The 16769-nt window shown below is 40.0% G+C and overlaps 1 protein-coding gene across 11 annotated transcripts in view; it reads right to left on the bottom strand.

The window, feature by feature from the left end:
• Phldb2 (pleckstrin homology like domain family B member 2) overlaps positions 1–16769 on the bottom strand; it is a 101227-nt gene that overhangs the window by 18865 nt on the left and 65593 nt on the right. For 7 of the 11 annotated variants that reach the window (XM_035444527.1, XM_027412577.2, XM_035444529.1 and 4 more), the window contains 5 exons: positions 15803–15913; positions 12083–12172; positions 8891–9034; positions 5676–5816; positions 4279–4378 (listed from right to left, as the gene is read on the bottom strand). In XM_035444527.1, coding sequence (XP_035300418.1) covers positions 4279–4378; positions 5676–5816; positions 8891–9034; positions 12083–12172; positions 15803–15913 — 586 coding nt within the window. The remainder of the gene's footprint in view (positions 1–4278; positions 4379–5675; positions 5817–8890; positions 9035–12082; positions 12173–15802; positions 15914–16769) is intronic. The other 4 variants (XM_027412582.2, XM_027412583.2, XM_027412579.2 and 1 more) reach the window with 3 other exon arrangements.

Below are 16769 nucleotides of genomic sequence, written 5' to 3'. Positions count from 1 at the left end.
AAAAAACCCAAGATTATATTTATTAAACCATTTTTTTTTTCAAGCAGACAGTAGCAAACAGTATTCAAGAACTTAAGGAAAAATTTCCTATTCAAGCGGCTGGAGAGGTGGCTCAGTGGTTAAAAGCACCGCCTGCTCTTCCAGATGACCTGGGTTCCATTCCTAAAAGCCATATGGCTTTTACAACCTTTTGTGACTCCAGATTCAGGAAAGGATGCCCTCTTCTGGAATCCTTGGGCACCAGGTACACATGTGTTGCACAAGAATACATTCAGGCAAAACATTCGTAAACATAAGCATAATTAGATCAACTAAAATTTTAGATGCCATTCAATTATTTGATGCACAGCCCATGACACTTTACAACAAGTTCTTTCTCATGCTATGCATTGCTACCTAACCCCACAAATAGCCATCTTACTTATTCAAGCCAGGTGTTTACACTTTGCTTCACCCTCCAAAGTCTTTCTTACCAAATGAGCTTAAGTGAAACAAACATACTGGAGATTCCCAAACCCTTCTATCCTTCCACTTGCCTTTATGTCCACCTAGCCTCATATAAAGAGAAACATCCTAGTTTGCATTGAGTCTAGATACATTCCATGTCCACTCTTCTAAGTAGCCCCTACAATGACTGTATGGTTACAATGAATGCTGTCACTACATCTATGTCTCCTGCATGGTATGAACTTGTTATAAAAGCCCACAAAAAAAGAGTCATGCAGCTGCCTTCAAAGAAACAGCATCAGCTGCCACGAGCATTGCATTCCTTAAAAATGTACAGCGATGTTTTTCTCTATTGGGGAAAAGGAACAATCAGACTAAAAATCTACCATTGTAGACTCTAAAATCAGAGCAGGCCATAAAGATGACTTGACAATGACCTTTCCATATTTGCTGGAAACAAAAACATCACACAAGGATGTTGTCATACCTTTCTTGGGCTTTCCTGCATTTAACAACAACAAAAAAAAAACAAAAACAAACAAACAAAAAATGATGAAAATTTTATTCGTTCTAAAGCTTACAAAGAACAGTTGACAAGCTGCATAAAAAAGGCAATGACGTCTGCAACTTGAGGAGTCTAGGTCCTCAGCTCTCGCCTTTGAACTCAGTTCCCTTGATGTTCCTTGACTCACATTGTCAGTGCTATGAAAACAGTACTGATTGAAGAAGGCTTATACTTACACCATCATCCTTGATGTATCCATTACGAGTAGCAGCAAAAAAACAGTGCACTTTAGTTAATTGTGTACATAAAAAGTAAATGAGGAAGTCTACTAAATTTGACATAATGAAAACATAGTAGATATAAATTTGTCCAGACTGCAATTTTAATCACATTTTTTATTTTAATGAAATCAACAAGTGCTTCGGAAACAATTCTAAATACATGATTCACCCCTCCTGGTCTCTGTTGAGACACCCATATGGGCCTTGTGTAAACTCCTGCCAATTTTTACCATCTGTTGTGGCTTGAAGAAATCTCATCCCTGGCCATTGCTCCTCTGGGTAGAGGGCCACTACTGAGTCCACAGAACACTTGGATTATGGTTCTTCAGAGCCATCCAGCAGAGGCCCATAAAGCTCTAAGCAGGACATTACTTCAGCAGTGCAGCAAGCCTGAAGCTACAGTCTTCTCATGCGCCCAAGAGTCACATCAAAGGAGAACAAGAGCACCAAAGAGAGACTAGATAGACTTGCAGAACCTGCATCCGTAACATAACCTCAGAGGTTGGCTTAAGTTCTCTTTACAAAACTACCCCATTATTTAAGTGCAGATTAGAAAACTAGAAACTCCCCAGCTTCATCATCTTGTCACAGGAACCCAGCTGCATGGTACTGCAAGCAACTCTCAACTTCATGGATCTACTCATTTAGTAGATCCAGCTTTCCATGCTCTCTAATTAAAATAAAAGTTCTTGGTACTGTGTTGTAGAATATTAATTTAAGATGTGTTACATTTGTTCATGCTGTGGAACATTTGTTTAATGATGCAAATATGTGTTGCATTCTTTTATGTTGCATTTATCTAATTCTGTGAAGCTATGTTACTTGGCCTGACTAAAACACCTGCTTGGTCTAATAAAGAGTTGATCCATTCATACTAGGCGGGAGAAAGGATAGGAGAGGCTGCCAGGTAGAGAATAAATAGAAGGAGAAAAGAGAAGAAGGATCAAGAAAAGGAGGAGAGAGGGTGACAGAGGCCAGCCACCCACCCAGCCACACAGTCAGACACAGAATAAGAAGGAAAGAAAAGATACAGACAAACAGAAAAAGGCAAAATCCCAGAGGCAAAAGGTAGATGGGACAATTTAAGATAAGAAAAGCTAGCAAGAAACAAGCCAAGCTAAAGTCAGGCATTTATAAGTACTAATAAGTCTCCATGTGTTTATTTGGGAGCTGGGAGGCAGGTCCCTAAAGAGCAAAGAGGTAAGAGTAGAAAAAAAAACAAAACAAAACAAAAAAAACCCACAGTACTGGGAATAGTTATTTCTGGTCTTGCTTCCTTTTTTCAGGGCTCCACCTTTCCCTAAATCCCAGTAATACTGAAAGCTCATGCATATGAAGGATGGAAAGTTCATGAATATGCAGAAAGGTCTCAGTTGCATGGCCACTCCAAGCTTGGATGCCTTCCACTATAGTGGAATATACATCTTAAGTGAAATCTATTAATGTTACAGAAAAATGGTTCAATAGGAAATAGAATTGACCTCCAAGTTAAGAAATAAGTGAGAGCCAACATAGACTTCTATGCTTATTGTGAATACTAAAAATATTTTTATCTTAAGTAATCATAATAAATAAAACAGAAGTCTAATCAAATGTAGTTTATTTCAACATTACAAATATAAACCTCAAATAAACACTATACTCTGTCTTAACCCTTTTTTGCTAACTAGCCCAGACTAGCCTTGAATTCCTGACCCCTCCTGCCTCCTCTTTACCCCTCCCACGTAGGTAGAATACAGGCATATGTCACTTTGCCCAGCTTTATTAACTCCTTTTTTTGAGACAAGATCTCACTATGCAGCTCAGGCTGACCTCAGTCTTGTGATCCTCCTGCCTCAGCCTCCTGAATGCTAGACATACAATATTTACTACCCAGAAAACTTAATGTTTGCTCCATTAATTCATTAAGTCACATCTAATACTGATTTGAAACCTCATCCCAGTAATATATATATACATATACATACATACATAACATACATATTGTCTATATATACATATATATATACATACATATACATATATATATATACAGTATATGTAGTATGTGTATATATATGTGTATACACACACAGTGATTATACCCTAATGTCATCAGCAGAGAAGCTCAACAATTAGAATTCAATTTTAATTTGCATAAGGGCAAAATTTCAATCCATCAATTCATGAGTGCATTTGATGGTCAAATGTCTGCCAGCTTTCCCCTTTACATCCTCAACAAACCTCCACCATTGCATTTGACAGTTTATTAAAACCATCTGTTATGTGTCTCCATCCTTTCCCTCTAGACTCAAAGCATTTCAAAGTTAAATAATAGCCCATTCCTTTGCATTCTTGGCATCTAATACAAATCTGCTAAAAAATTAAAGCCAATATAAGTTGTTGTAAACTACTCTACTAACATATAGCTTCATTTCAATAAGAGTCTTGCTTTTGGAATGACACTGCAGTAATTTCTTTCAGTTTCCCTTAAAGACTATTTGATAACCTTACTACACATGTAATATGTTTTTTTAAAGAACACACGCCAAGAACCCAGGTCCACCCGAAACCTAACTACACAGTAGAAGATCTCAAGCTTACAACCAAAAGGCTCAAAGAAATTCTCTTCTTGACCCATTAACCATGTCAGTTCTTTGACTCCAGCTCAGGGGTCATTTAACACAGTGTCAACCATAGACAAGCCTGATCTTGGTGAAGTGCCCTGGAAATTTCTCAGCATTCCAGTGTTGTTTTTTCTATCTATCGATCAAATGGGAAGGTTAACAATTCTCTCGAGGCCTTTCTAGTATGGAAGTTTGGCTGAACTTGTAAACTGTAGCAGGTGTGTTTACAATGCACTGAGGATATGTACAAACAGGGAAATGTTACCTTGTTACAAAGATGACGACACACACATCTTTCCCCAAAGGCAAACATACTAATAGTAAAATTCAGGACATGGCTTCATCTTCTCCCTAATGTTCCCAACTTTGCTCTCATCACCTCTCCATGGGGAATTCTCATGCTTAGAAGATCGTGACATGTGGTTTAAAGGGTACATACCTCTGAGCATCCTCCGAGATTCTGAGTCCTTGGTCATGGTTGCCAGAGAGTGGGGAAGCACACTGCCACAGCTGTTGCTCTGCCCCAGAGGCAGGTGAGCCTGAGAGAAATGGGGCGGGGGGAGACAATTCAGGCCAGGTAGACTGAATATCAAATGGTATCCCAGGACATGGTCACACTCCTGTTTTGAAAGCTCCCCTCTAAGTACAAAGGGAAGAGATGGCTGGTCTCAAGTCCCACTTCTTGATGCCAAATAGTAAAGGCTAGTCACCCACTGTTGCTCTCAAGAAACTCTACTGCGGTCTCCGTATCACACCTAGTCCTCGAACAGCAACGATTTCAAAAGAGAAGATGGGTGGAGAAAGACACTGTCCACAGTCACGTGAGAGTGATGGAAAGCTTCCCATGCATAAGGTGCAGAGGGCAGGTGCACGGCCAAGGATGCATGCACACCATGCCAAACCACAGGGACAAGCAGTCCATGCCCAAGTGTTCCAGTCTCTCTCTGCCCATAGCTCTGCTGAAACCCACTAAGAGCCACTGGCTTTAGCATGCTTCACTGGGGATTTGCTGTTTGAGATAGGGTTTTTCTCTGAAGGCCAGGTAGGTTTCAAACTCATACTGACCCCCTCTTCAGCTTCTTGAATGCCGGGATTAGAGGTGTGCATCACCATGCACAGCTCTTATTCTTTTTAAATAGTGAAATCCTATGTGTGAATAAAGTCCACTTAAAACACCATCTTGTAAAATAGATTACAATATAGTTACCCTAATTATGGATAAGAGAAGGGCTAAAAGTCCACCCCACTAGAAGCTTCCCTTCTACTCCTCTCTCTCTTTCTAAATAATGCTCTGAGCACTCCAGCAAGGGAACAGGTGTCAGATCACCGCTGTTCATATTCTGACTCCCCCAGTTTCCAGCTGAGGGATCTTGGGTTGTCACTTAGCTGCTTCTTCTTCAGTTTATCCACTACTAGGGCAGTGACGAGTAAGCATTTACATAGTGGTGCTGGATTCACATAAAGGGCTAAGCCTGGTGCCATGCATGCAGACACCACCTGGTCACTATTTAGTACTGTCATTCCTGAAGCTCAGAGCCTATATTCTCTGTTACTTCTAAATGTGGGCACAGCCAGAGGGCATCTGTCTGTCCTATGAATGAAGAGTACCCACCATGTGTACTGTGGTCGCAGAAAATACATTCTTTAGCCCAGAATGTGTTATTCCAAATACCCTCAGAATGGGACAGAAAAAGCAATTTAGTGATGACATCTGCCCAACAAGCAAATGTAATGACAAAGTATTCAGTTATTTTTGCATTTGAAAAACTTGGCCCTTGTTGGCAACTATAAGAAGATGCTACAGAAAGAGAAGGCCTTGGCTCTTCTGAGTCCTACCTTCGGGGTGCTGCTTCTCCCTGTGGTGGCACTGCTGAAGTGTGGGGAGACGGAAGGTGTGGTTTTCTTTCGAGGCAAAGTGTCACTCAGATAGAGACCTTCTTTGTGCTGTTTTTTCCTTTCTTCCAGACTTCTAAAGTGCTTTAAAAGCAAATGCAAAGCAGAACAGCAAAACTTGACTGACTGACACACATCACTGACACAGTGAAGAAGCAAGGCACTCGCAGAGGAGCTTTGGAAGTTGAATTTTGAAGTTTCTTTTACACTAACAGATTAGAGTTAGCTTTTGATGTGACTAGACAATGGAAATTATTTATTTCTGTCCTATGACATCTTTTCTTGAAGGAAATCCACCTTTTACTTCTACAGTGCTGCTTACAAATTGCTACATCAAGCCATTGCTATGATGGTCCCATTGGGCAGATGGAGGAACAATAGATGGACAAAGCAATCCAGTGATTCCCTACGCCCTGCGTCTGTCTAGAGAGTTCTGTATGGTGACACAGACTCTAGTGATGGAGACAAGAAGTAGGAAGTGGAAGAGGATGAGGAGAATGGGCAGTAACAGGAAAGTTGTTGTAAACTAATAACCCCACATAACACATAATACTCCAAACCAATGTAAGGTTTTCATAGATGACTTCCGTCTAAGTTACTTCCATTTTAAAAGCTCATGGTCAAGTGTTGCGTCCACCTCGACCAGCAACACCGGAGCTCTTCTTGCAAGCAGTTTATTCAGGACCTTTTTTAACAGTGGATTCTCTCTCTCTGCTGCTTCTTCTATATCTCCCAGCCCCCTGGCAAGCCCTTAAAAGCAAGCTCATTACCCAATTAACTCACGACACCTGGCAATCCCAGATAGCAAGCTCATTACCCAATTAGCTCATGCCACCTGGCGATCCTGGATAGGTCACAGCTGGAGGAGGCACACCAGATCCACTAAGAGCTTCCAAATAAAGCTTGTTTACAGCTAAGCTCGGTCTCCCTGGCATCCAGCCAGGCACCATCTTGGGGCTGTGGCTCCCCACAGTCAAGGAGATCACATAGTAATCTCTCATATTTAAATGCTCCAATAGACTACTCCTTCTTTCCTTATTTCCTTTCTTCTTTCCTTCCTTCCTTCCTCCCTTCCTTCCTTCCTTTCTTCCCAATCAGATTTCTAAGGCAAGATTTTTAGCATCTTAAAATATCCAAATTTTGCTTGACCTTTCTATACTCCTCAAAATATCTTGGGTAATAAAATGACTTCATAATAAAGTATCCTTTGGTTAGATCATTTTAGTGTTAATCTTGCGCTTTTGAACTACATAAAAGCTAATACATGCCAGTGACATTAATGTTTGCATTTTAACTTTAAGATGATATATTTCTAGTAGCTAGTATTTATTCGGAGCTTCCTATGGGCCGGGTTTGATGCTCCACATTCACGATCTCATTTGGCTCTTGTATCAGTTCTGTCTCTATTTCCTAAGTGAGGAATCTGGGGTGCAGAGACATTCAGTAACCTTGACTGAAGTCCTGAGACTAGAAGGCAGAGTTGGAATCTGTGGCCAGGCTACCCACACACCATAATAAAACTTCAACAATGTTTGAATGATTAGTTGCTAATTTCAGTTAGAGAGTGGCATCAGAATACCTTTGCTTTCACTGTGACCAAATGGCATAAATTCCTAGGCTTTGATTTTCAGAATTCTATAAGCTAAGTAAGACACTGCATTGAAACTGGTATGTTAATTCTAGGCATAAGGCTTGAAAACTGATTGTTTTGCCACTCAAAGTGTTGTCTGTCCTGAATGAAGCTGCTGATGAGATAACATCACATTAAAATGAAAGGTATTTAATGCCTTCATTCTCCAAGTTCATCAGTTACTTGACTCAATTTTTTCTTCGGTTCCATTTTATATCAGTACAATGACAGTAGCAGGAGACACAGGCCTTTTACAAAGGTACCAAGTCTCAGATGGACATAAATCTTCTTCTACGGGATCAGTAAAAGGATGGAGGGAGAGTTGTAAAGTGCTTAGCAAATATGGACACAGCACTGGAATGACATCTACTATTATGGCTTCAATAGCATATAATAAAAATGTTGTGTTGTCACAACTTTTGATGCTATGAATTTTATGGAAATACTTGTCAGTATATTGAGAAAGATGTGAGACAAGCCACACTATCTTGTTGAATGGGAGCTGAAAAGCAAGCCGATATGAAACATATCAAAGCTTTAATAGCTCCGGCATCCTTAGCTCACACTAAATATCCTTAAGAAGAAAATAAGAAAGAAAAAAATACTCTGCAGCTTGCCTTTCAAAAAAATCAACTTTGGAAAAGACAAAGACCCCACATCAGTGATCTTGTTATCAAGGTAAAATCCCCATGCTCTGGCCACCTTTCTAGTTACCTGTTGCTCCAGCTGCTGTTGCCTTCTGTGTTTCTTAGCTGGTAGAGGAGGAGGTGTGTCATTTAAAGGGAAAGGGTCGACAGATGTAGCCATGACTTCAGGCCAAGGGGCTGATGAAGGCTGAGTGACAGGATGAAGAGAAAGGGTGGAAGGAAACATAAATCCAGAAGAGACAGCTGATGTTTGCTTTAGAGGAGAAAGAAAAGGTACACACAGACCAGCTTGAGATGAGAGGACGAATGAGACAGGCATGAAACCCACAATCTGGTTGTGCAGACTGATTGCACATTCATTACAAAATGGCAAATGATGGATGGGCACAATCTTTCCCTTTAGCCTCTTGTAAAAATTCCACACAGCAGGCAGTGTGATCAGTAGAAGGCATTTACACTTCACTTCACTGGCCACTCCCAAGAATGCTTATCATTAAATGTTATGCTTAAGAAAGCATAACAATGAAAGCATGATTCAATATTGCCAAGCAAAATAGACAAGAAAACCCATCTGAGAAAGTTGATTCAAACCAAAGAGTTTGAATCTAAGAAAATCAAGTTTGGTTAGAATGCTAAGACATTGACCTTATTTGTTGGCAGGTATGTCTAGCCCTCAACTATTAGCACACCATTTCATGATTCCTAACATTTTTAGTGTAGAACAATGCCCCTACCCCCCATATGGTCTAATTCATAAACTCAGCATTGTTCTGGCACACATTCATTTTGCTTATTTTCAGTGAACTGTGGGTTAATTTCTGACATGAGAAAAAGCAGTGAATGAATGAATGAATGAAAGAATGAAACGCATGCCCACACACCTCTGAACTCTGGGGCTGGCTCACCGGCACAGCCAAGGCAGGCTCAGTGACAGCAGCATCAGCGTCAGCAGGGAACTGAGTGGAAGGGGATAGATTCGTGGAATTGTCACATGACTCATTAATCTCATTTACATTGATATAGCCCTAAAAGGAGGAATTGAGAAGTTAAACACAAAGAAAGCAAAAGCTGAGGCATGCGAGAGTATTAATGTTCCCGGTACAATGAGTTAGCTGAGCGCATCACAGTCAGGTACCTGGGCACTACCCAATGTCTCATGAAGTGAATGATCAGCAATGAAAATGGATTTGCAGTGCTCAATATTGAAAAATGTCATTCAAAGTATTAACCATAATTTCTGGTGAAATCAAGATGACCATATGATAAATATCCAGAGGTCTCAGCATCATTCTGTCAATGGAATGGCATTATCTCCACACATATACTGAACAATCAGATACACAATAGACAATGTAATCACTCACTCTCTTGATTCACGAGTCTTTTCCACAAAGATGCATGGCTTCCCTTTTCTGTCTTTTGGAAATTACAATGTCAGAATAAGTGGATTGATGGGCTACTGGGATTTGCATCAAGAAAACGTTTATAAAAATAGAAACTTACCTTTAGTGGTATTTCATTTTGGATATTTCAGCCCAGAAAGAATGAGAAGGATACTCTTTATATTTGTGTGTGTGTGTGTGTGTGTGTGTGTGTGTGTGTGTGTGTGTGTATACAGACCTTGGGCAAAGTGAAGTCTACCACTGAGTGTTGCTACCACTCAAAGCAATTTCTCCAACTCAAACTCTGTTTCTAGGACAGAGAAGTTCCAGTTACTTTGAACTCAGTGATCCAATTCAGTCTGTAGCTTAAAGAAAATGCCCATGAATCAAAATCTCCCAATCAAAACTCCTAAAGTATCTTTGTGGAAAAGGCACTTAGCATGATTCTCGTGGGAAGTAATTACACAAGTCAATCAAGGTTTTTGCCACACCAATGAAACATCTGAAAAAAAAGGATAAAGCATATAAAATAACAGTTCTCTGAAAGTGAAAGTGGGTTCAATTTGACCTTGGGATTCCATTTTTAGACCATTAATGATGGAGACACTATTGAGATTTTCAACAAGTGACTCTGTGCAGCAAGAACTCTAGCCTGGAAACTGAAAGGTCTTTGTGGACAACCCCTCATTACAGCAAAACAGGGAAAGTCAGAGCTGACTATTATCAACCAATGTCCTAAAGTCCTGCTGAGCAGAGAGGGACACAGGTACTAGATGATATTTTATGTGCTTCGACTAAAGGAAGGAAGGGATAAATTTGGCTGTCCAGTTTCATTTTATCTGTGGTAATGGATCAGAAAGGCAATTAAAATCCTGGAGTTATTCTTTTGCTTGGTTAATAGAAAAGCTTTAAAGTCAGGCTATGAAAAATTCCCTTTTATGAGTCTTAGATCATACAGTCTAATTGCTTCAAAGAGCTCTCTCTTTGTCAGATGTAGGTGATCTATCAAGACTGTGGCAAATTGATCATTCTTCAGAAGGAGGCTGGGGAGAAATGAAAGAAGAGGAAGGTGACGGTAAAAAGATTGGAAACCTGAAGATCAAAACATCCTACATGCCAAGAACATGCAGATACTCGACAGATATGGTAGAGACACACAAAAATAGCCAAAAAGTCAATAGACCTTTTGACACCCAGGAGTTTTCAGAAAAAGCAAAGACCAACTCATCAATAGGACAGGAGAGATTTTAGCCTATCTAGGGGCAGACAGAATGGACCCAAGGCTCATGTAATCCATTTGCCACCATAGTCCTCCCTCCTAAGTGTGCTCAGAATCAACCTCCAAGTTTTCCTATAACCTATTTTGCCCTCATCTACAGATACCTGAGCAAGAAGCATTAGCCATTCACCTCACCCAGAAACTGGGAACATGCATTGTTCTTCAACATTCCTTTGTTATCTCACCTTAAAATCCAATGAATCAGCAGGAACTTTCAATTCTATTTGCAAAACACATATAAATCCAACCAACTTTCCATCTCACTGACATTGCTGGAATCTAAGTTCTATCCTGCACTACTGTAGCCATTTCTGACCCAGTGTTTTCTGAATGGCTCAGGGTGATCTTTATAAATGGGTATCAAATAATGTCGTCTCTCTACTTAAAACCATTTAGCGGCTTCCCAGAACACATATGCAAGCTGTGTTCCATTAAGACAGCTCACAAGGCCTACCTCACATCTCACTGATCTTACCATATGCCTGTAAGTTTCATTCACAACCATATTCACCTCAGTGACCTCACCAATTACATGTTCCCAATAATGAAAACTATGAAATGCTATGACCTAGCAAGGTTGCTAGAGAAATACTTTTAAATACACTCTTGGTCACACTATTGTGATAAACACTTTATTTCATATACCTGCACATGCATGAATAAGCATGAACACACACACACACACACACACACACACACACACACACACACACACAAGCTATGCATTCCTCACTCTGCTTTCTTGTAAGTAAAAGCATTCTTTTGGTTAGGCCAATTTTTAGGTGGCAACAACCCTTTTCCTTAGCTTATAACTCAATATACAGAAAGTTGTTTTATCATTGGCATCATACCCTTCCACAGCAGAGTCAAAATAGTGCAGCTCTGGGAAAGAATATTTGGGCAAGAGTGATATTGGGGATGAGAGGGTGATGGTTAAAAGAGTATGTATAGCTAACGAAAACAGGGGCTCCCAAAGTGGAGGGAAAAGTAAGACCAAAAACAAACAAACAAAAAACAACAACAACAAAACAAACAAACACCTGATCACCTTCTCATACTTGAGGGATTTTCATATTCTATAAGACTCATGAGACAAAGAAGAAAAGAGAAAAGAGGAAGAAAGGATGAAGAAAGGAGAGAGAGGAGAATGCAAGATTCAAGGTACCTCCCACGGTCACTGTCAAGATAAGGAGATGTGTCTTGATACACACACACAAACGTGCACACACACAAAGATGGCCGCTAGACTCCTTGAAGCTAAATAAAGAATGGCAAGAAACTTATCAAGCATTACTTACGAGTTTCCCCAAGCCATTTAAGTAAGCTAAAGTTTTTATTAGTTGACTTACACAAATCTGAGGTTTATCTGATTTCCAAGTTGACATGAGTGGGCTTATAAAAGTGTGGCTTACCTCTTTCAGAGTATTGGGGTTAATAGGAAATCCTTTCCCCCCAGTGAGGCTGGAGTACTTCTTTTCCAAATGACAAAGATTCTCCTTTTCCTAAAGGCATACAAAATCTATTATGCTGGAGACAAACATCAAAATCCCAGATACTCCCATTTCTATTTCCTTCCCTCATCCTCAGTAAAGGCTTGCCATTACAGCTGTCTCGCCTACTATTAGCTGAAATGATGCATGCACAATTTCCCAAAATACTTAGTTAGGTAACCCATCATTCAAGATGAATTTTACCAAGTGACAGTAGTCTTAAGGAAAAGACAGGGTGTTTTCATTGAGGCAGAAAATGGCAAGAGGAGAAAGGTTTGGTGGTACCATCCTGTAATCGTAGCACTTGGGGTGTGAAGGCAGGAAGGTCAGGAGTTCAAGGTCAGCCTCAGCTATATAGCAAGTTAGATGCCAGCATGGGCTACATGAGACTCTATCTGAAAACAAACAACAACAAAATGGAAGGAGGGCTCAGTAGCTCAGGGCCATCTCAGCCTTCACCTTGGAGTATTTCCTACACTCAAATTTTTATTCTCCTAAGTAGCACACACTCATGTGGCCTCTGGTGATATAATCTCATAATCCATTGGTACATTTCTTCTGAAAACTTCATAGCACTCATTTTTTTTAAATGTTTAGGCCTACAATCCATCTTGAGTTAATCAGCTGGTTAACCTCCAAGAAAATATTTATGGGATATATTATTTACCATGGTATAATTTACATAACAATAAGACCCAAAGACATCAGGTATATTACTGATGGTTTTTAACAAATAGCAGAAGAGCACGGCAACCAAGATAAAAACAAAAAAACAAAAAACAATTCTATCCCCCTAGAAATGTTTATGGCTCCTTCCATTCGAGCCCAAGCCCAACAGCCAAGCACTGTGCCGATTTTCTTGGCTTTGCATTGTTTTCCTTCTTCTCCAACATGATATAAATGGAGTCATTCAATATGCACACTCCTGTATTGACCTTGACCCACAGTGCTAAAGCAGAGATAGTAACCCCTATTTCATACTGACAAAGACTACTTTCTTATACACATATTTTGGTAATTTATGTTTCTCTTGATGGTTATTTAGCTTGTGTCTGATGGGGGTTATTATGCAAACACTATTTCAAGCAGTTTTGTACACATCTTTTATAAAAAAATATTTTCATTTCTCCTGTGTAAGTATCTATTGGGATTGCTGGGTCCAAGGAGGCTACACATTTAAAGCTATAAAATAAACTTTGAGGGAGTTCTCCGAAGGTGCTGTGTACGTCACACTCATGCCACCAAGATGTGGCTGCTTTAGCTGGTCATAGTCTCACTGACATTTGAATTTTTCCCTGTTCATTATAATGACTGGATTCATTTTGGGTGATGAGAAGTTGAGTCACACTGATGTTTTCATACTATCCTCAATCTCTTCCTCCCTGTCTCCTTTCCTACTTTTAATAAAAGTAATATTGTTTGGCATGTGTGCGTGGAGGCATGAGTGTACATGCTGTAGTGGAGGGATTGAGGTTGAAGACAGCTTTGCGGTGCCCACTCTCTTCTCCCTACCTCTATATGGCCTCCAGGGATTGAACTCAGGTCACCAGGCTTGCTTGGCTAGTGACTGCACCAGCTCAGCCATCTCACTGTCCTCTTTTAAAGTTATTTTTGAGGCAGGATATGGCAGTGTAGGTACGTCTCTGTATATAGTCCAGGCTAGCCTTGAATTTACATTCATCCTGCTTTAGGCTTCCAAATGCTAAGATTACAAGTGTACACCACTCTTGTTTGCCAGAAACATTTTCATCAATTTCTCAAATCACAGCTGGGTTTTGTGAATGTTACTGTTTGAAACACCTTGAGTGACGCATTCTTGTTTCATTCACATTTCCCTGACAACCCACAACATTTTAACATTTGTGTAAGAACAAAGCATATGGGACACACAGATACACCATAGCCTTCTGCACTTGGGGGTGCTTGACAATATTTTAGCACCATTTGGGAGCCCTTTCAACAGTAAAGTCACCAACAAAACACACACACACACACACACACACACACACACACACACACACACACACACGCACGCAAGACCACATGGCACTAAACAATAACAACAACGCTTGCTGAGTTGAGAGTTGAATTGAGATGGTAGGATGTCTTCTAAGTTCAACTGGGAATGTGCATATTGGGCTGATTCAATGTATTTACTGTCTTGAATATGTCTGTGGATGACCGTGAAAGTGCTTCAAGTACATTTTAGCAAGAAGGCCAAACCACAAATGTGGAGTTCGTAGTAAGAAAAATCAGCTTGAAATTTTAACCCAAACTTGTCTCCCATTTCCACAAAACAAAGAAACAAACAAACAAAAACAACACCAAAAAACAAAACAAAACAAAACAACAACAACAACAAAACGGTCTGCTGGAATGCTGATTGAGATTGAAAGGTACCTATAGATCAGTTATGGGGAAAACAAAACACCACTTATTTAAATTTCAATAATCAAATTGAATTTTATCTATTTTAATGAGGAAATCTGTTATCTGTGACCTTGTTTGCTTATTTGTTAATAAAAATCTACCATTTAGAGATTTTTGTTTTTGTTTTCCCCTTAAAATTTCAACAGCCACTTAAGCATACATGATAGTGTGCAATTTGAGCTGTGATTCTGAATATTGTGGAAAATGGTTACAGGAGGCTGAGTGGCAACGGAGTCTGTCCTACAGAGCAGGGCAGGGGCGGGGACTACAGCTCCACGCAAGGGTTTCTGGAAGGCCAACAGAGCAGGAAGAAGCTGCCAGGATGTATGTGGGATGCAGAGGCCCCTCATGTGGACCAAGGACCCATCTCTTCTTTCATAAGCAGAAGTGACTGAGAAGGGATTGCACATTTCTTGTTGGTGGGTATCATGGTCCACCTCATTCTGGACTCTATTCTCCTCCTGCTCTCTGCTGTGGGGCCATCACATATTTCCACTACCCCAATATCATGTCCCCAGGTTGTGACTCTGACCTGAAACCCCATCAGCTTTAGTGTTTGGTGTCATAGTCCTGAAATTATATCAGGAGTCATGTTCAAACTGTGGCTACAGCTTTTTTGTTTGTTTGTTTGTTTGTTTGTTTCATTGTCTTCGTCGTCCTAGGAATCCTTTTTATGAGTCACTTTACGGGAACAGATAAGGACATAGGCCCAAGGGAGGATGCTGGTGCTCTTCTAACCAAGCCATATGGAGTACTTCCAGATTCAGCTAAGTCAAACTAACTTCAATGAGACATTAATGAGGAAGACCCCACACACACATAATTGCAGTTGGAAACACTAGAGGACCTGAGCCAAAGTTTTCAAAGGCAGTATAAAGAGCATTTCCCCTTAAATCTACCACAAATTATTATTAGACTACTTTTAACTACTTGATGAAAAGTGTGATTTTTTTTTTAAGGGAAAAAGAGAAAGTACAGACATGCCATAGTTTTTCTGAGTCATGAGAGGACATGATGAAAATCTTCTTGCTTACTGTCTGAGTTGTGGGTAATGATCAGAGAGTATTGTTACCAATGGGGAAGATGACATAGCACGTGAAAACAAACGGCTTTCTTTCTCAGAGTATAAAGGCATGACATCAGAAGAGGCAGCCGTCCCCCAGTCGGAAGCGGTGCTTTCGCCGTCACCACTGCAGAACAGGAAGTACTCACTCTTTGGAGCATCGTTATTAGATTGTTCTTTTCTTTCACGAAGTGGTCTTGTTCCCTCTGAGCCTGCTGAACAATGTGACTGGCTTGCTTTTTCAATGCAGAAATTTTTTCCTGGGAGACAAAAGTAATCATGGAAAGATGCACATGAGACAATCAAAGGTCTGCCAGTTTGTCTGGGCAAAGAAGAAAAAGGGCTTTGGAGCCTAAATAACACTGCCCACATTTTAGTTGCCAGTGGACCACCATGATCATCTAAGGCTAAGAAGCACTGACCTTCACTGAACAAGCTCGACACTTCTCAACTTACATGTAAGCTACATGCTGTAAGTCACATGACTTGACAGATTATTCTCAAAAATCCAGAATTCAATAGAAAATCTTGTTTTAGACCATTGTTGATTTTTTTAACATGCTAGCAAAATACCAAAAGAATTTCTCCATCAAATCAGAAGTCACTTTCTTTGTCCTTCATTCTCTCCATCAACTTTATCCTTCAATTTTACCAAATTAGTAAAATGTTGTAGGGTATGCTTATAAATTCTGGGATAAATGCTAAATTCTGAGAGAGCCATCTAGATGCTGGGGGCTGAGTCCACAGTAATCAGAATGATTTTCTACTGGTATATTGCTAATGGTAACAGGCTCCCAGTTAGCATTGGAGGTTATTAATCAATGGAAAGAGAAAATTCCAAAATAGATTTTGTTCACAGAATTATTCTAACTCTAGTTATTACAACTGCCAGAGGGAAAGACTTGAAACAAATAGCTGATTATGTGAGTTTTTATGCAAGTAAAAAAAGGGGGCTGTATTATCCATAAATAACTCTATAACATTACTACAGTGACTTTAACATGTCTCAGTTTATATAGAACAGAGCAACATTTGTTGCAAATGTGGTTAACACAGAGGGCTGCTCAGCTATAGAGACAGAGTCCACAGCTATGTGAATGACTGTGATTACTGTAA

This window comes from Cricetulus griseus, chromosome 4 (genome assembly GCF_003668045.3).
Source record: "Cricetulus griseus strain 17A/GY chromosome 4, alternate assembly CriGri-PICRH-1.0, whole genome shotgun sequence".
Lineage (NCBI taxonomy): Eukaryota > Metazoa > Chordata > Mammalia > Rodentia > Cricetidae > Cricetulus > Cricetulus griseus.
Note: the sequence above shows the minus strand (reverse complement) of the source record. Positions and strands in the feature narration are given on the sequence as shown.